This window comes from Numenius arquata, chromosome W (genome assembly GCF_964106895.1).
Source record: "Numenius arquata chromosome W, bNumArq3.hap1.1, whole genome shotgun sequence".
NCBI lineage: Eukaryota > Metazoa > Chordata > Aves > Charadriiformes > Scolopacidae > Numenius > Numenius arquata.
This window is the reverse complement of record NC_133615.1, coordinates 3327946-3347985: the sequence shown is the minus strand read 5'-3', so window position 1 is coordinate 3347985 and position 20040 is coordinate 3327946. Positions and strand designations below refer to the sequence as shown.

Sequence of the window (20040 nt, the reverse complement as noted above, 5' to 3'; positions counted from 1 at the left end):
AGGTCTTCCCAGAACCTTCTCTTCTCCAGGCTGAGCATCTGCTCAACATGTGGCCAAATCGCCACAGAGGGTAGGTGAGCCCTTCTGTCTCGCCAGTCCTTGACCTCCTCCTTTTCTCTTGTTGTCTAAGTTGGGGAATTTCTAGTGCTCTTGTAGTGCACATGCAAAGTGTGTGAGCTGGTGGTGTGTGGTTTCCAGCAAGGATGGGGTTGAAGGAGGTGCGGCTGCTTGCCGTATTGTGCTTGCTCCAGGGATTGACCACCATCTGGCAGCATCCAGGTTTTCAAGGTGGCACGTTTCATGACGTGCCTGCTACTCCTCCAATGTTTATCACATATCATGATGGTCTGAGCCATCAATTACTGAAGTAAAAGGTCTTGGGAGAAGTTCTGCAGGCCCTGACCCATAGTGGTTTGCCCGCTGGTCCTGTCCATCATCAAAGCAACCTTCATTTCTCTGTTGGGGGATGTTTTACGTGGATCAGAGGGCTGCTGTTGTTTCTGTCATCCTTCTCATGAATCCAGAGCAGTCACGAAACTTGCAGACCACGCTGGGTTCTGCCACCATGAATGGTGCTACTTTTTCCAGGTGGCGTTTCTTATCTGCCAGGCTAGATGCTACCTACCTACCCAAAGGAGAAGATGGGACCTGTGGCCTTCTATGAGAAGCTGTATTGTGTTCTGAAGACCCGATTCACTGTACCGTGCTCTGAATTCCTGATTCAGTTGCCAGAGGGAGAGTGGATGATGCTCATCAAATTGTAGGAACCCACCTCTTTTTTTCATTTTTCTTTTTTTTTTTCCCTTTTATTTTTACACAATAACTAGCTAATGGAATGTGTGACCTCTTCTCGCCGTGTTACAGCTTGTTGGACCTTGGCACCAAGCAGTCGCATGAATCATGATGGTGATTTTGCCGTAAGGCAGTTCCTGTCGTTATTATCTCCTCGCCGTGTCGATAACGCTGTGGTGGCGATGGTCAGGATTTCCTCGTGCTGCAGAGCTTTCCTGAAGATCAGCTCCGCCAGCGGTGGAGGAAGTAGCCGTTAGGAGATTGCTTGCTCCTGGCTGCTGAGAACTGGGTGGCCAACTTCAAACGTACGTGCGACCTGACATGATCCGAAGAGCACGGCGGTGGCTCCTCTTTTCCCTCATCTGCTTTGTCAGCACGGACGGGTGGGAACTCCTCTTCTTCTGCAAATGCTGAAGCAAGACTAAACCTGGTTATGGAAACCATCAGAGACTCCATCAAAGGAGATGAGGGAGAATAGTCCCATGTCTTGCCTGAAATTTCAAGGGGATGGTGGGAACACTCATGGCCGGGGAGAAATATGGGGTCTCGCACCCACACGTCTTGCAATGCTGGTGTGGGAACTACACACACTATGAGCATCCTTAAGTTGAAGGGAAAACTCTTTTTAGTTCAACTTATAAAATGTTTAGGCAAACATTTGTTATTTAAACTCATATTTTTTTTCAAATGCCTGTGTTTGAAGGTAAAAGCAAGCAAGCTGTGAGTTCCTCTTTCAGCCTTGGTATGACACTGTTTTTCTCCTGGTGCTGGAGGAGCTTTCTGGAGCACTGGGTCCAGTTCTGGGCAGTTTGGACAGGGAACTACTGGAGAGAGTCCAGCAGAGGCTACAAAGATGATGAAGGGACTGGAGCATCTCTCTGCTGAGGAAAGGCTGAGGGACCTGGGGCTGTTCAGCCTGGGAAAGAGAAGGCGGAGAGGAGACCTCACCAATGCTGAGCAATATATAAAGGGTGGGTGTAAAGAAGACAGGGTCAGGCTCTTCTTAGTGGTGCCCAGTGACAGGACAAGGGGCAACGGGCACAAACTGGAACATGGGAAATTCCGTCTCAACATGAGGAGGAACTTCTTTCGTTTGAGGGTGGTAGAGCCCTGGAAGAATCTGCCCAGAGAAGGTGTGGAGTCTCCTTCTCTGGAGACATTCAAACCTCGCCTGGATGGGTTCCTGTGCAACCTGCTCTGGGTGGACCTGCTTTGGCAGGGGGCTGGACTGGATGATCTCCTGAGGTCCCTTCCAACCCCTACAATTCAGTTATTCTGTGATTCTGATCTCTGCATACAGCGTCTAGTTCCAGGATTCTGGTGGTGTTTTCAAGCAGGTAATAAATGATATTACATGGACTATGTTGAGGAGGAGGGCAGGTGACGTGTGACAGACTTCCAGACTACAGCTCCTTTGCTGCTCTTCCTTGTCTAGAAGAAGAAATAGCATCCAGTTGCCCACAGCCAGCGAGGCCACCAAAATATATCGCAAATAGCTCCAGGGGTTGCAAGTGCACGTGAGGCTGGGAACCTGCTGCATTAGAGGTGGAGCTCCTTGACTACTTGACCATCCTGCTGTTCCTGTCTCAGATGGAAGCAGATCACCTTGTTTGGCTTCGTGTCTTTTCATGGTGCGATTTGCCTACAAGACAGGACCTGAATTTCTTCTGCCACTCCTCAGCTTCTGAGAGTTGTTGGTTCAGGAAGGGCAAGGCTTCAGTGCAGCAGCTGGTGGCCGTGCCCTTCTTCTGGGAGGTCTAAGGTAGCTTTCCTGACATGAAGCTGGATCCAAAGATTGTGTTTTGGCAGCACAGAAGTCTTTCTGTGTGTGCTGCAGTGAAAATTGATGATCTAGCGGTGGCCGAGAGTGGTTTGCAGTTTGGATGGACTAATTCAGGCATCTTTCACAGATCCTTTTCCAAAGGTACTTGATTATTTAGTGCCATTTTTACGTGTAGCATGGGCAAATCAGATGTTCATGCCCTGATGGGAAGGACTGTCTGTTCAGGAGCAGATGATAATGCAGCAGGGGATGGTTCAAAGTGAGTTGGATGGGGGCGGGTAAGGGATGGGAGTGGGACTTGGTGATGTTCCATTAGTCCACTGTCAAATCTGGGCAGGTTGCTGCTCCTTGATGAGAGCAGTTCTGTTTCTGGAGGAACCAAAAGCAAATCTTCTTCTGTGTCCAGGTTTCCAGTCTTCTCCTCATCTGTTTTGTCCTTATCTTCCAAGTCTTGCCTGGGCTGCCTGGTTTCATAGAATCATAGAATGGTTTGTGTTGGAAGGGACCTTGAAGATCATCTAGGTCCAACCCCCTGCCACGTGCAGGGACACCTCCCACTAGAGCGGGTTGCTCAAAGCCCCATCCAGCCTGGTCTTGAACACTTCCAGGGATGGGGCATCCACTGGTTTGAGTGATTGCCTCTCTGTGCAGGAGGGCTTTTGCTCTGTGAGACCTGCACACGTACCCACAGCCACCGAGATCCTAGTATGAGCAGATATAATTGAAATAAGGTTAAAAAGCTCATATGAAAGGACATGCAAGGCAAAAATAAGGACATGCAGATGACCTCCAGCCCTTCAGAAGCTGTGTGGCCTTTTGGATGGACCTCCACATTGGGTGCTGCACTTTGCTATGGAGGAGAGCATGGTGGTTTTATGGATTTTGTGTTGCCACATGTCTCTTCCTCCCCTGCTTGTCCACCAAAAGGCTTTTCAGATCTTAACACGTGCAGAGAGACACATCCAGGGGCCAGGTTCAAGGAGGCTTCTTCCTGGGGAGATGAGGACTTTGGTGTCTGGGGGGTTCTGGTGGAGCTTTAAGGAGTCTCTCCGGGTTGGAAGCCGTGTACAGTAGGAACAGTGATCAGCCTCATCTTACGTGCTCCTCGTCTCACTGGTTAGGATCGTTTCCCCAGTGGAAACCATCAAGAATTTCCGTTATTTCCTTTCCTGAGGCTTTGTTTGGGTGGGGATTTCTGGAAGGTATTTCACAGGCAGGTATAATTAAAGAAAGACATGCTTTGCCTGGAGGCTACACAAGGTTCCTTTAAAGCCAAGCCTTTAGCGTGGTGGCAAAACAGAAACCATTTGTTGCCTGGTCCGATGGAAGGGAGGTCGGGGAAAGGGGGGAGCTAATCAGCTGGGAATCATCCCAGTTAAACGCTGCACACCGGGGTTAAGGCCCTTATCCAGCAAATCCTTGAAATATGTGCTTAATTTTAAGTCCCCCTGACTTCAATCTGTTTACTCTTGTGCTTAACTTTAAGCATGTGCCTAAGTGCTTGGCTGGCTGGGGGCCAAGGCAAATAGTAGACTTAGGAGCAGATTCGCGTAAAATAAATTCTTTACTGGACTGGAGTCCCGTGGGACAGGGGATGCTGTAGCAGGTCGGGGATGATGGCAGGAGACGGTGCTGCACATCCCAGCTCCGTCGAGTTCTTCGGCATCGGGTAGCACGGACCTGGGGCTCTTCTCGCCTTACAGAGACCATCCTAATCGTGTAGTCTTTAAACGAGTACATTAATTTCAGTGTCTCTGTTTCACTGTTCTGAAGGCGTCAGCCTCACAGGTAACCTTGTGCATCCCACAAACACAATCGTGGAAAAAAAAAAATAGAAAAGTAGAATGTTTTTCCTCTTAATGGAGAGAGAGGAACGTTTTAGTGGAGGAAAATAGCCTTGATTTTATCATCAGAAGAGGAAGGAGAGGGGATTATATGACCTGACTAATAAATCTTCATAGGAATTTGCGTGGCTGCATTAACACTTACAACAAAAAGGACTCCTGTATTAGCACAAGCTTTTATAATGGCTTTATCTTCTTCTTTCCCGTTCCAAGTTAATTCCTGAAAGCCTACTTTTAATCCCCCTTTTGTTCATCCAGCCTGGACTTCTTAGAATGGCAAAGGTGGGGTTTATTCCCTTTATTTTTAATCTATGAATGACAGCACTTAAAGCTAATAACTGTAGCTGTGGCACACGTGAAAATGAAAAGCCACCATCAGAAAACAAGATCGGTGGGATTTTTGAAAAACACCACTACGAGGGGTTAAGGGAAATCTGCAGCTGGAACAAATACAGGGCTCGTCTTCACTTCCTCAATAACTCTCTGCTGGGGGAGCGGGCAGTTGCCAGACGAAGGAAGCGCGGTTAGCCATCGAGTCTTTGAATGCAGCTCCGTTTCCCCCTCAAACCCATGGAATTTATATTAACCTCCAGCTTTTCTTAGCTGGTGGGAATTTTTTTTTAATTCTTCTTTTTCTTTTTTTTTTTTTTTTTCCTTGCATGAGGAAGAGGCTCGGTTTTGTTGCTTGGGTTTGTCAGAGGAGCAGAGCGGAGGAGACGGTTCTGCTCCTCGCACGGCGTTCTTGCTGGCGAAAGGCCATGGATGTGAAATGAGTAACTTTTGACGTTGATAAGAGAAGAGAAAGGCTGAGGCTGCCAAGCGTAGAGACGCGGGCGTCTGATGACTTGATTTCGGGAAGGGCAGGCTTGAGCCATCCCTCTTCGCTGGGCTGTCTCCGACCCCGGCAGACATGCAGGCAGGAGGAAAAAAACGCCCTCTCCTACAGGAGAGATGGGGAGGGACTCTTGTTCAGGGAGTGGAGCCATAGGACGAGGGGAAATGGTTTTAAACCGAAAGAGGGGAGATTGAGATGAGATCTGGGGAAGAACTTCTTTGCTGTGAGGGTGGTGAGACCCTGGCCCAGGTTGCCCAGAGAAGCTGTGGCTGCCCCATCCCTGGAGGGGTTCAAGGCCAGGTTGGACGGGGGCTTTGATCAACCTGGTGTGGTGGGAGGTGTCCCTGCCCAGGGCAGGGGGGTTTGGAACTCGATGGTCTTTAAGGTCCCTTCCAACCCAAACCAGTCTATGATTCTGTGAAGGACCCTGTCTGTCTTTAGCATCTTGTACGTGGGTTTAGCTATATACAGTGGGCAAGGACCAATATGCAGTCCAGGATGTCTAAAACCACTTTCGGTAAGGTACTTGGCTACCTAATTTAAGTTGTAGGTAGACCCATAGGAGAGCTACCCAGGTGAGCACCTTCCACCTCAAATACTGTGTCCACTTTTGGGCCCATCACGACAAGAAAGACATTGAGGTGCTGGAGCATGTCCAGAGAAGGGCAACGGAGCTGGTGAGGGATCTGGAGCACAAGTCTTGTGAGGAGTGGCTGAGGGAGCTGGGGGTGTTTAGCCTGGAGAAAAGGAGGCTGAGGGGAGACCTTCTCACTTTCTACAACTCCCTGAAAGAAGCTTCTGAAGAGCTGGGGATTGGTCTCTTCTCCCAAGGAACAGGCAATCGGACAAGAGGAAACAGCCTCTTGGTTGCACCAGGGGAGGTTTAGGATGGATATTAGGAAAAATTTCTTCACCGAAAGGATTGTCAAGCATTGGAAGAGGCTGTCCCGGGAAGTGGTGGAGTCACCATCCCTGGAAGTATTTAAAAGCCGGGCAGACATGGTGCTGAGGGACATGGGTTAGTGGTGGGTTTTGTCAGTGTTAAGTTGGACTTGATGATCTGAAAAGTTCCTCCCAACCCAGACAATTCTGTGATTCTATGAGGAAGGAGTGGAGCGTGAGAGACCTTGTTTTGCATCCCAGGGCTGCCGTCGGATCCCTGCTTGACTTCAGAGCCACCATGAAGACGTCGCATCTGTAGGATGCTTATGGCTGTGGTGCTGATGGTGGCAGGCAGGGGTCCTGGACAGAGAAGGGAGCTGGCTGAACAGACGTGGGTGATGTGCTGGTTGCCAAAATTCCCATCTCTCTCTGGTAGCAAGCATTTTGATGAACACTTAGGAGTTACTCATAATGCAGTGCATTTGCGGTCTTTTCATCGTGCCCCTTTCTGCTTGTCATACCGCTCTTGGTGACCACTGTCTCAGACCCTTCCCATCTTCTGTAGCTGACCCCATTACATCAGCACAATCAGTAAGAAGGGCACCAAGGAAAGGAGAAAGGAGCTAAAAAAGCCCTAGCGAGAGGGGGCAACATGACCTGATACATCCCAGTAATCAAGGTCTTGGGTGCTGGTCACTTGGCACATGAAAATATCCAGAAGTTGGGTTGGTTTGTTGAGGTTCTCCTTTGTCCCACTTGGTTCTGATGAAACACCTGAAGGTTCATCCTCTCAGCTGATGTGAAATGAAATGAAGGGGCTTCACCCAGGTCCTGGCAGTCATCACAAAAGCAGCCATAACTCATGCTTTCACTGGCAGGAGGGATGATATTTGAATGATGCCCGTGTCTTTGGAGTTGTCGTGGTTGAGGTTCAACCTCCGAAAGACACGGGAGAGCAGATACGACCATCTCACCGCCTGTCCTGTAGCAACTTTTGGATAAAAAGCAGTTTTTCAGGATTTTATTTTTGGTGAAAATGCCAGATCCGTTTCCAAATCTCACATTTGGAGACTGCTGTAAAGCAGCTGCAAACTTGCTTTTCTTACTCGTCCTCATTTTATTGTTCAAAGTAGTCCATGGCTCCCAGAAGGTCTGCGAAGCACTGGTGAAAAACCACCTGCTTAATTAATACATGATGTGATATGATGGATACTCTGTGGCAAGTGCATAATGTTTTCTGTGTTTGTCCCTGCGTTAAAACCCATTACAGCAGGAGGAATCTTAGTCCTCGAGGCATAAAAGGAAAGTCCTGGGAGGGAACAGACAGACACTCAAGAAGCGGTTTCTTCTACCCAGGTACAAACTGCCCAGAACCTGGCAAGGAGAAAGTAGGCCCTTGCGTTTCACAGGCCACATTCCTGCAAAGAAATGGGGCTTTTCAAAGGGAAAAAATGTGGTTTTTATAAGACTAAATTGACGTTTGCATCACAGAATCATAGAATTGTTCAGGTTGGAAGGGACCTTAAAGATCATCCAGTTCCAACCCCACTGCCCTGGTCAGGGACACCTCCCACCAGACCAGGTTGCTCCAAGCCCCGTCCAACCTGGCCTCGAACCCCTCCAGGGATGGGGCAGCCACAGCTTCTCTGGGCAACCTGGGCCAGGGTCTCACCACCCTCACAGCAAAGAATTTCTTCCTAATATCTCAATCTCCCTTCTTTCAGTTTAAAACCATTTCCCCTCGTCCTATGGCTCCACTCCCTGATCAAGAGTCCCTCCCCATCTCTCCTGTAGGCCCCCTTTAGGTATTGGAAGGCTGCTATGAGGTCTCCCTGGAGCCTTCTCTTCTCCGGACTGAACACCCCCAACTCTCTCAGCGGGTCTTCATAGGAGAGGTGCTCCAGCCCTCTGATCATTGGGGTGTTTTCCGAGCGGGGGTGCCTGTGACATGGCAACTTTGCTTGAAAGGAGAAAAAAAACCATTTCTTTGTTGTATAGTCTGGGAGAAAATGTCTTGGCTGTATCTTCAGCCAATTGCGAACAGGAATATCTATTTGGTCCACTGGTGGACCAAAAGGGGCTGTCTCCACCATGACCCCATTAAAGTTGGTGGCAAAATTCCCTTTTGCTTCGGTGGTGCCGTGTAGGGATCACAGTGATGTGGATTGTGGCAAAAAATGCTCGTTGACTTATTAACTATTGCCTGCGATCTTCGGGTGTTGCGAAACTTCGTGCACTTGGAAGGTCTCCAATGGGAAGTGCCAAGGGCCGAGCAGTGAGAAGGTTCTCCTAGTGCCTCTGGATCGATCCATGTTGAAAGAAAAGAGAAGCCACCTCTTGTTTGTGAGGTTATGGAGTTATCACTCTGCAAATAAGGGGTTTCATGGCTGTTGGACCATCCCAATTCCTGGGAGCTTGCATGAGCTGGAGCTCCTATGGGCTGAAACTCCAGTCCACCCAAGGGGAGATTTGTGAGGGCTTGGTGCTGAGGGACTGCACAAATGCACAAGAAAAACGTGCAATCTTTTATTAATAATAAGGGTGAAATGAAAATAAACTTGGAAACAGCCTTTACCTCCTGTTGAGAGCGATGCTGAGGTTGGGGTGGAGCACACCCAGCCAGAGGAGGCTGATAATTGCACAGAGGGTCAAGAGACCCTCCAGCTTACAGGGTGACGTGGGCTCTGATGTCCTCCCTGATGTCCTATGGGCTCTGCTTATAGGTAACCTTAAAAATTCATCAGGGATGTCCCTATTTTGCCTGCAGGTCTTGTCCTCGTGACACTGTCCACCACGATGGCATGATGAGGAGGTCTCGAGGGTGGACGCTGGATGAAATGTCCTCCTGCCATCTCACCTACCCTCTTCATCTCAGCTGGAGAGGCATGGTCAGATGGCACGTTGAGGTGCACAAACTGTGGTTGGTAGGCTTTGAAGGGGACAAGAGACGGAGGAAAACCAGACTGGGGAACGTGAAAAATATAGAGGAAAAGTATATTTTAAAGAAATATGAGGTCCCAGAGGGACTGAAATAACTCAGATTACAAATATTCCCATAGCAACCTCATAACACTGTAAGCCCCGGCTAAGGCAATTCCTCCCTCACCCCCAAAACTGGCAGAAGCCAAGGAAAAATGTAGGAAAAGCTTCTCAGAGCATCACAGCCCTTTCTCGGGATGAGCTTGGGCTACCTGGACGGACCGCAAACCAAATACCAGCTGTGGTGCCTCATGGTCCCAAGTGATGCGGGCGGTATTTATTCCCAATATTAGCTGAAAAAGGCTGCCTTTTCCAGGGGAGAACAAACCCAAGTCACCAACGCTATTTATTTTAACGATTCTTTAAATATTCTGCATTTAAGGACTCCAAGCAATGGTGTGGTTATATCTATATTTACTGGATAAATGTATTTATTTATGGATGGGACACCTTACTGCTGACAGTAAGGTTTGTTTTTAAGCCTGACCCGGCGTAGAGGAAATACATACAAATAAACAATAAACCTAAACAACACTAAAATAACATCAGTTAAAACAATTAGAGTTACTTCCACTCGTGAAGTATTGTTCCCATTTTGCTATAACATGGGAAAAAAAGCTCCGTTTCCTAAGTCAGCTTGTAACTGAGTCTGGATTTGCGGATTCTTGTAACAAAAAGGGGATTTCTTTTGTCTGTTATTTATACTCTTCCTATGGCACCGCGTGTCCGTGTGTCTGGAGCTCCCTGTTCCAACGCAACGAGAAGAGCCCGGAGCAGCCTTTCCAGCCTTGTCCCCCAATCTGGGTGGCTCAGCCAGGGCTTGGTGGCACTGGTTGAGCCTTTTCTTTGTGGTTGTAGTGATGTGCACACGTGTGTTTGCAGAGGCAGTTCCTCCTAGGAGACTTTGTCCTGGATTTTAAAGTTTTATTATCTCTGAATTATGTATAATTCAGGAGCTGTGGGGCTGAGAGTTAAAAATAGAGCCCGGAAAAACTCACTGTCGGTAATCAGCAGAAGGCACCGAGGAAGGTTCAGGGTACGTTTCACTTGGGATGCTTTGCCTAATTATTCTAAAGCTTTAATTGCATTTGCATCCTTCAGCCCCGCACGGGGAGTTTCACGCTGGGTTGTTCTGCCATTCTCTGTGTCTTTTGTTTCATCCCAGAGCTGGCTGCAGAGGGATGAGGTGGGACAGCTTAGCTGCCACCAAGTATTTAATATGATTTTAATGACTGTCTTCCCTCTAGCTGGGTGTCCGCTGTCTGCCAGAAGCCGATAGCAAATGCCAAGGAAAGGCAGTGGGAAGTAAAGGGTCTCAATACTTCTTTGGGTCTAGGTCTGCATGTATAGAGTCTATAATTCATTAAAACGCTCACTATTTCATGAGAGAGGATGTATAGACCAGCATTAGACCACCCCTCTAGTCCACTCTTGTAAGACCCCACCTGGAATACTGTGTCCAGCTCTGGAGTCCTCAGCACAGGAAGGAGATGGACCTGTTGGAACAGGTCCAGAGGAGACCACGAAGATGGTCTGAGGGCTGGAGCCCCTCTGCTGTGAGGACAGGCTGAGAGAGTTGGGGGGGTTCAGCCTGGAGAAGAGAAGGCTCCAGGGAGACCTTAGAGCCCCTTCCAGTCCCTCAAGGGGCTCCAGGAGAGATGGGGAGGGACTCTTGATCAGGGAGGGGAGCCACAGGATGAGAGGGAACAGTTTCAACTGAAAGAAGGGATATTAGGAAGAACTTCTTTGCTGTGAGGGTGGTGAGACCCTGGCCCAGGTTGCCCAGAGAAGCTGTGGCTGCCTCATCCCTGGAGGGGTTCAAGGCCAGGTTGGACGGGACTTTGATCAACCTGGTGTGGTGGGAGGTGTCCCTGCCCAGGGCAGGAGGTGTTGGAACTTGAAGATCTTTAAGGTCCCTTCCAATCAGAATCTTTCTATGATTCTGTGATACATGTGATCAAGGTTGAAGAAAGTATCCTTGGAGGTTGCCAGGACCCATGTGTGCCCTATTGTGGGTGAGGAGCACTGGGAGAGTCACAACCGTGAAGTGCTGTAAGGATTTACCCGCCTTTTATCTTGGGCGAGGAGTATTTTGTAAAACCGTTGCGCTTTCTATTCCATTGATGTTGGGCAACGACTGATTCCTTATTCAGAAGCAACTATTATTATAAGCACCTTCCAGGAAAAATGAATAGCTTGCAATTTGAAGGAACAGATTTATCACTTAAATTTTAACAGAGAGGAAATCATTTCCAGGCGGCTTCCTGACATTGTTTGGGATTTCTTCCATGGCTTCTGAAGCAGGTCAAGGCTTTGGTTTGTGCTTCAGCCCTCTCCTTTCAAGAGCTAAAAAATTCCCCTCGTGTAAAAGAGGAGAGCTGGTGGCAGACAAGCGCCGTGGGAGTTCCTGGAAGGGGAAGAAGCAACGGCAAGTGGCCTCCAAGGAGATGGTTCTGCTGGAAGTGCCCGCAGGACTTAGGCGTGTCGATAAATGCTGGTCTTGGGTGGGTAGAGGTGATGGGGATGATGCCGGTGGGGAAGTAGCGGCGCCTTTGCCACGTCCCATGTCCACACGATGAGTGTGGGACCGGCACAATAAAAGTTAAATATATCTGCAGCTCTGTGCTGTCCCGGACTTTCCTGCCATGGATAATCCATCCTATAGGCAGATGAAAGCCATATCACAGGGTGTTACGAGTCACTGGGTTGGTTTTTGTGGATCATTTCTGAAACCACAATACATTTCTTTTTCCAAGCTTCCTCCAACCTCGGTATTTCTGTTGTTGCCTTTGCGCAGGCAGATGGGGCGTCTTCAGGGCTGCCATGAGCCCAGCCCCACTTCACCCTTCCCACCTCCCCAGAAAATAAATCCCACCCTGAACTTTGTGTGCAATAAAATTGAACGAAACTCCCAGCACCTACCGCAGGCCTAATAACCTGTTTGTTCAGTTCAGGCCTTCTGCAACCATTTGTTTAAGATAAGCGAGGGCGGAGATGTTTCTTGAGGGCACAAAAGGCTCTCGAGATAAAGCTCATGTGGACTGATCCTATGATACGGCCGGATCATTTCTTTTCCTTCTCTCATCACCCCCAGTGCTGGGTTTTTCCATCGGTCCAGTTGTTTTTCTCAACCTTTGTTCTTGGGGCTTCAGTGTTGCTGTTTGGCCTGCAGGCATCTTCACCTGCTTGACCATCAGAAGCTGGGAGCATTTCTGCTTTATGGGGAACGTCTAGAAGAGGCTGAATGAGTGGGTATGAGTGAAGGCAGTCACTTTGTGGGGTGAGGTTTCACATCTGAAAGTCAGGATGCATTAGACGTGAAGACCATGAGGATGGAGCAATGAACTCCAACCTCTCATAGAGTCTTTGTGAAGCGCCCATGAATTTGGCCACCCCAGGCAACAGTTGCGAAGTGCAGAAGTGGAGGTGAAGGAGGGAGGGTACGGGTTGGTCCCAAATAGGACCATCCCCTTTATAAGGCGGTGGTTGTCAGATGCTGAAGGAGTCTCTGGGATCAAGGGTGGTCACAGAAGGACCAGCAGCAGCAAAAACCCTGCCTTGTTTCTGCTTACCTCCTTGGGATTTGTCCTGTGATTTACCACCACCAGTAAAAGAGACAAAGCGTCTCCAGCATCCTCAGCTGATGCAGAGGAGGCGTAAGAAAAAAGATAGCAAAGCTCCTGCTCATACCAGGGCGGCTCAAAAACCAACAATTTCTCTCCTCTGGTCCTGCCCTTCTTCCACGTGTCCCTCCCAGGCCAGTATCCCACAGGTTACTGGGCTTAGATGTGGGGTGGGATGGCTCAGGAGAGGGATGTTGCTGGAGAGGGGCAAGTATCAGCTCTTGGGTTGTTGCAGATTGCCAACAAGATCTTGAAAGCTTTTTATATGTTCTTTCATTAAACTTTGATGTAAATGGGTCTGGGACAGCAGAGAGGAGCTGCCAGCTTTCTGGATTCCCATGGGCAGGTGGACAAGGTTGAAGTTGAGGTGTAGACACCTTCATTAGGAAGGTAAAGCACAAAAAGAAGGCACGTGGGCATCAAACCTGCTCTCCTCTGCTGTCTGTTTGCAGCAAGTTCGGTAGATGACAGATGTCCCTTGGCATAGATTAGCTGGCCATGTGACAGTCACCTAAGCTTGCCAGACATCACCTTCCCTTCTCCAAGAGCTGCTTTCCCCAAAACATCTAAAAAGGAATACGCACATCACAACACAGCTGATCTCTAGGGGACTTGCCTGGAGAGCAGACCAGTCCTGAAGACTTCTTCTTTTCCAGACCTATTGGCCTTTCTTTTCAGACCGTGCATGTTTATGATTTAAACGTAACATGCGTTAGAAGTCCCATGGGCTTCTCAAGTTCTCCTCCAAGCTTCCCACCGTGTAAACTGCAGAGTGTTTAGCTCCAAAATGACCCCTGTTAACGATCCTTCTGGAGACCACAGGCTCCTTGTTCTTTGCTTTTCCCACACCCTTTTCTTCCAGAACCAGCAGCGCTGAAATGTTGTTTTGTTACGTTCTCCTTGAGCCACCTGTGAATAAATACCAAAATAAAACCAATGTAGGAGAGAGACCAAGTGCGATTTTGCTGCCCAATGAGAAGATGCAAACCTGCCCGAGAAAACCATGAGTACCTGGGCTTTATGGTGTCTTCTGGCCCAAGCAGGAGCAAAAACCACCCCTCTTTTAGGTCTTCTTTTAGGGCCATTGTGGAGCAGAGGGTGGTCTTCTACCTTGCAAGACATATCCCTTCGGCTCTCTTCAGGGATTTCATCTTCATAAAGAGTGTGTCCACTGAGAAATGGAGCAGCTGCATTCCAGATCCATGTTGTCCTCGGTGAGCCAGCTCTACTGAAGGCACTTCCATTGCTGTCCTGCAGGACCCATGGCAGGGAGAAGCCTCCAGACAAACCCAAGAGCCAAGTCATCAAGGTGCTCACCGTGCCCTTGGGACTCTGGCCTGTCACAGAATCACAGAATCACAGAATGATGTGGGGTTGGAAGGGACCTCTTGAGATCATCTAGTCCAACCCCCTGCCAGAGCAGGTCCGTCTAGAGCAGGTTGCACAGGAACGTGTCCAGGCGGGTTTTGAATGTCTCCAGAGACGGAGACTCTACCACCTCTCTGGGCAGCCTCTTCCAGGACTCTGCCACCATCAAAGGAAAGAAGTTCTTCCTCATGTTTAGATGGAACTTCCTATGTTCCAGTTTGTGCCTGTTACCTCTTGTCCTGTCCCCACCCACCCAGCACTCTCGGTCTTCTCCAGCCACTCCGCCCTTCTTGCAAGTTGCCGAGATTTCCTTTTACATCAGCTTGTTGCACAAAAGAAGTCAAGTTTTCTCCCTTCCAAATTTAGCTCCAAAGAGCTAAAGTTTAGACACCAAAATAGACCAGAGTAGGGACCGGTGACTGTTTTTTTCCAAAACATTGTCTCATGACTAGGACTAAGGAAGGGAATCGCTCGGCTGCAGAAGGGAGATGCTTGATTTTCCTGATGAGGACACGAAGTTCTCCTCTGTTCAGTCATAGGCATGGTCCTTGGATTAGGAGCCTTATTCCCATGGAATTAATCCATCTCTCACCCCGATGCTGTCTGCTGCTGGTGTGAGGAAGCACAGGGATGCTCTGCAAGGAGGACATGCAGTAACGCACCACCATACACATGGTTTCTAGTTGGAAAGAGCAGAAAGGCAGCTCCTGAGACTTCACGAAGGCTTCGCCAGGAGGAAATCGGTGCTTTAAGTCCTTGTGTTCTGCAGAGATGGTTTCATTTCTTCCAGGGTAATTGTATTTGCATGTGTGTCTGCAATGCAGCTTAAATTCTTAAAAATACCCCAAGCTTTTGCCTGCTGTGGTAGCACAACGTTTGGAAACAGCCTCACTGAGTATTGTACTATTTTTAGCCTGATTTCCTAAACGAGCCCGGCTGATGCGATCAGGCTGTGTGTGTGTCTGCTCCTTCCCTTCCTCTTCTCATTGGTACCCATTGGCCAATTTCCACCAAATTTCCAGAGGAATGGAAATCTCAGAGATATTAAGCTCCTCCTGTGCCTTCAGTGGTGAAGTAGATGAGGAAGACTCGAACCCCCAGTAATGAAGAAGGTTCAGTGTGATTTTAAGCTATCAGACATCAAAGATTCCACTGTGAGGTGTTTAGCTGCAGGAGAAGCCCAAGTCAGACCTGGTTAACTGGGTGATAACCCAACCACAACCCCAGAAGAGCAGGCTGCCAGCTTTCCCTACTCCCAAAATACCTCTTCTTAGTCAAAGATGGGCTATGTTTGAGCGGTGAGATGAGATCTAGGGGGGATGAGGAGACCTCTTTCTAGTGCTGGGTGCAGGCACATGAGCAGAAGACCACAGAAAAACGTGCACCGCTGAGCAGATCCTCACTGGATGAGCAGATCTAGCTCAAGATCATCAAGATCATCATCAAGAAGGCAACTGCATGTAACAAGTGGCCTCTCTACCACTGCTCTGAGTATCATGTCTGTCATGAGTATCACAGTATCATGTCTGATACTGTGGCTGGTGTGGTACCTTTAGATGTTAAGGATATTTTAGTGGGAGAGAAGGATAATTTGGTAACCAAGAACGGGTACTACTTTTGAACATGCTTTCTAATGCCTGTGCTAAATCATGGTGCATCCAGTTTTCTCTAAAAGAGTTAAAAGTGAAGAAGAAAGTTAAAAGGGAAACTACCTTCTCAGGAGCCACCTTGAAAACTGCAGCCAAAGCAAGGTTCAAATGGGGACGTGGTAGCCAGCAGCAGGACTTACCTAGGGGCTTGGAGACTTCTTCATTGCTTGAAGTTTTGAAGAGTGAAGGTCCCCGAGGCTGGTCTCCCAACTGCTGTGGGAGCTGTAGGGTTGCTGCAGTAGCAGTTTCTCCAGGTTCTTTGCAGATGGCCAGGATGGATGGTGACAATAAACCCCGTTGGTCTTGGACTAGGGGTCCAAGTACTCTCTGGTCTGCAAGCCTAAATTCATTACCGCCCCCAGCAACTTTTCTCCTCCACTACATCTTCCACCAGAGGAACTCAAAATACTGTTATCTCAGTAACCGCTGCTAAAATTAACTGCTCATTTCTAAGGCTCTTCATGCAGAGAGAGAGAGGGAGGGTATTTTTTAAGTCGGTGTGTTATGTTGTCATGCCAATGTGACAAAGCTGCTGCTCCAGGAGACACGTTCCCACCCAGCCCTTGCCCTTGCCCAGGCTGCTCCCTCGTGGCCCCTCACGCGTGGTGATTCATCAGCAGCAGCTGGAGCTCTGAGCCTGAGATAGATTGCGATGGAAATACAAGGAGTGACTTTTACAGGGCTTTTATTGCCAGCCGGGGAAGCGCAGTGCTGCATAAATAAAAATCATTATGGTTATGACAGCACTGTGGTCCCTGGAAAATAAATAATACTTTGCACTTACATAGTGCCTTTCGTCCAGGAACCTCAGAATCAACGAAGCCTCACGATGCCCATAGTAGGATGATAAATACAGCATCCCCCTTATCAGATGAACATACCAAGTCAGAGTGTCAGCACCTTCGGTGTAAGGAGGACAAAACACCAGCTTGTACATACACAGCTCTTCCACTGACATAACCTGGGCAAATCATTTAATGCCCTGGTCATCTCAGTTGTTTCCAGTAGGTAGATGCCACCTGTCCCTTTCCCAGGAGTGGCGTGGGTTGACTAGGTCATGGTGGGCAGGCTCATGATGTGGTCGTTGACTTGCTAAAGGCATGAGGCCACATCTCCAGCAGACTCGCCAGCTATGGCTTGTGTTGCCTTACCCCAGTATCCTCAAAATCATAGAATCGTAGAATGGTTTGGGTTGGAAGGGACCTTGAAGATCATCAAGTCCCACCCCCCTGCCATGGGCAGGGACACCTTCCACTAGACCAGGTTGCTCAAAGCGCCATCCAGCTGGGTCTTGAAGACCTCTAGGGATGGGGCATCCACAACTTCTTTGGGCAACCAGTTCCAGGTTGCTGCTGAGCATCATCCCTTTATAGGCACTTTTACAGCTGGGTTTTACATAAATAAATAAAACTGAAGGAAACAACCCGGTGAAAGTGGATGGTTTAGATGCACCAGTATCATGTGTCGTGTGTAACGTGGGTGAGTTTCCTGTAGATGGTGTATATTGGGATCCATCCATACATCGTGCCGTTATTTGCTCCGTGTGGTTTCTCTCATACAGAAATCACAGATAACTTCATTCTCTGCTCACTGCAACAGCCCTGAGAGAGAATAACAAGTCTGTGGATTTCCAGACCTGCTTCTATAGGGTCTGAAATGTTGGAAGCATATTTGGATGGAAACTGTTTCTTTTAACCTGCTCACATGTTGGGTGTACAGCTCTGTCTCACTCTCACCCCTTCCATATTATAGAGTCATAGAATGGTTCAGGTTGGAAAGGACCTTAAAGACCATCCAGTTCCACCCCCCTGCCATGGGCAGGGACACCTCCCACCAGACCAGGTTGCTCCAAGCCCCCTCCAACCTGGCCTTGAACCCCTCCAGGGATGGGGCAGCCACAGCTTCTCTGGGCAACCTGGGCCAGGGGCTCACCACCCTCACAGCAAAGAAGTTCTTCCCCACATCTCATCTCAATCTCCCCTCTTTCAGTTTAAAACCATTCCCCTTTGTCCTATGGCTCCCCTCCCTGATCAAGAGTCCCTCCCCAGCTTTCCTGGAGCCCCTTGAGGGACTGGAAGGGGCTCTAAGTTCTCGCTGGAGCCTTCTCTTCTCCAGGCTGAACCCCCCCAACTCTCTCAGCTTGTCCTCACAGCAGAGGGGCTCCAAATCGATGCCTCCTGTATCTCGGAGCTGATCGCTGCTCTTCCCTCTCTTTCACAGGGTTACCATCCGTTGCCTCATGAAGCTGAAATCGCACACACCAAAAAACTGTTCAGAAGGAGAAGAAACGACCGGAGGTAGGTGAAACCTCTCTTTAATGTGTTTTTTTTTAAATCTTCTCTTCCTCGTTGCCCATCTTCCCCTCCCCCATCTCATGGAGTGTCTTTGGACAAAACTGCAGTTGAACAGCTGCCGGCGTTGAGTTAATGCATAAACCCTTATTTGAGCAGTAACGTCCTGAAAATGCAAAATCTGTGCCATCCCCTTGGTTTGTCTTTGAAATCTGGAGGATCCAGGAGTATCCTGGAGATCCAGGAGTATCTTAAGGACCTCCTCTTCTCCTTATACTCATTCCAGCAGAACCAGATTCCCCCCCGCCCCGCACTTGTATTTGAAGAGGCAGCTGGCAAGGTATTATCTGTAAAAGCTCTGAGTCCTTGTGACTTATTTCCTCCCTTTCTGTCGAAAAGCAAAATTTGCTGATTTTCAGGGTCGCCTGCAAAAGCGGGTACGGTTGAGAGGGGTTTGCAGCGAGCGTCGGATGCCTGTCCCCGTGAAGGAGGGGATGTGCTCAGCAGGCAGCTTTGGTGGCATTGGTGATTTCAATCCGCTGGGTTAATTGAATTGGGTCGATTGGATATTTAATTGTGTAAATTGCATATTTAATTATATGAGGGCATCTAGAGTCCTTGCTAGGAATCATGACTATGGGTAAATGTGAAAATAAGCAGGGAATGAAGGAGTTAGTTGTAGATGCAGCTTTATTGCTGCTGGTGTGTTCTGCTGTGGCTGAGACAACCCAACTGGGGCAATAAAGCTTTACTAAAACCAGGATTTTGCGAGGTTAATATTATTTAACAGGAGAAAAAGTGGTCCGTCTTTCCTCCTAGAATGATCTGAAATCTGTGCCTGAGCTGCGATGCCTCACGGGGGGATTTTGGGGGGAATCCTGCAGACACCTTTAGCAGTTGGAATATGTCCTCAAATGTCCCCATCACTTCTTGACTCATGAACAGCCCTGGTGTAGTTAATTCTGTGCTTGCACTGGTTTTCTTAAATTTTACCGAGTGACCAAAAAAACAGCTGAAAAGACTTTGTTCAGGCGTCCTAGAAACATTCTTCTGTGGGCAGGGCTGTCCGTCAGCAGCAAACTCCTTTTTCTCTCCTCTTTGGGGCTCCCTCCTTTTTCCTGTCCGCACTTTAAAAGACAATTTCGTTTTGTGATTTAGGGAAAACAAAAAAAAAAAAAGGCTTATTTGAGCTACGTTGCAGTCCTGTGATCACCGAAATGTGGTTAAAACCAAGCTGAGGGCTCCTTCAGAAATCCCAGTGGATGTTGGGAGCGTCCCAGTTCACTGAGTGGGTCGTCCTCCACCATCCAAAGAGTACCTGATGCTGCAGGAGACCTGAAGAGCCAAGGGGTCTCCTGCCTGAAGCCCCATGGCCAAATCCTGGACCAGAGCCATGGAACCGCCTGTTGGTTCTTCCTTCCCATCTGAAAAACCAGGATCATGCCGGATGTGTATTTTCATTTCTTTTTCTTTCTGGTCCCTTCAGATAAACCCTCAGCAGACAGAAACATTTAGCCCGCCTGGGACATCCCTCCCTCCTTCACAGATGGCGAGGAGAAATAGGAAAAAAAACCTGCCTTGGGCTGGGGTTGGAAGATTGTGGGGTGAGATACGGCCCAGACCACGTAGCACTGGGATAATATCCTAGGAGGAGAGACAGAAGCCTTAAAATCCAGTTGATATGACATCATGTGATAAAAGATATGGGATCGTTTCAGCCCTAAGCAGTCAGAAATGAAATAAAATGGAATGAGCGGAGGGGATGCGGTCCTGCCTGAATTCCTCCACAGATATTCATGCTGGTGTCCAAGCTTAGATAGAAGAACATATTTATTTTAATTGCAAAAAAAGCTAAGAATCCCAGGTTGAGAGAGTGGAGTGAAACAACAATCTCTTAAATAATTATTTAAGCAGAAAAGGCCTGGTCCCATCCCCTAGACATCAGCTGAGGACCTCAGCAGCCCCTCTCTCTCTGCACCACATGGTTTGATGCT

The 20040-nt window shown here is 48.5% G+C and overlaps 1 protein-coding gene across 4 annotated transcripts in view; it reads left to right on the top strand.

Moving 5' to 3' along the window:
* LOC141476625 (CBP80/20-dependent translation initiation factor-like) overlaps positions 1-20040 on the top strand; it is a 135575-nt gene that overhangs the window by 42449 nt on the left and 73086 nt on the right. For all 4 annotated transcript variants that reach the window (XM_074165403.1, XM_074165402.1, XM_074165401.1 and 1 more), the window contains one exon: positions 17976-18052. In XM_074165403.1, the coding sequence (XP_074021504.1) occupies positions 17976-18052 (77 nt within the window). The remainder of the gene's footprint in view (positions 1-17975; positions 18053-20040) is intronic.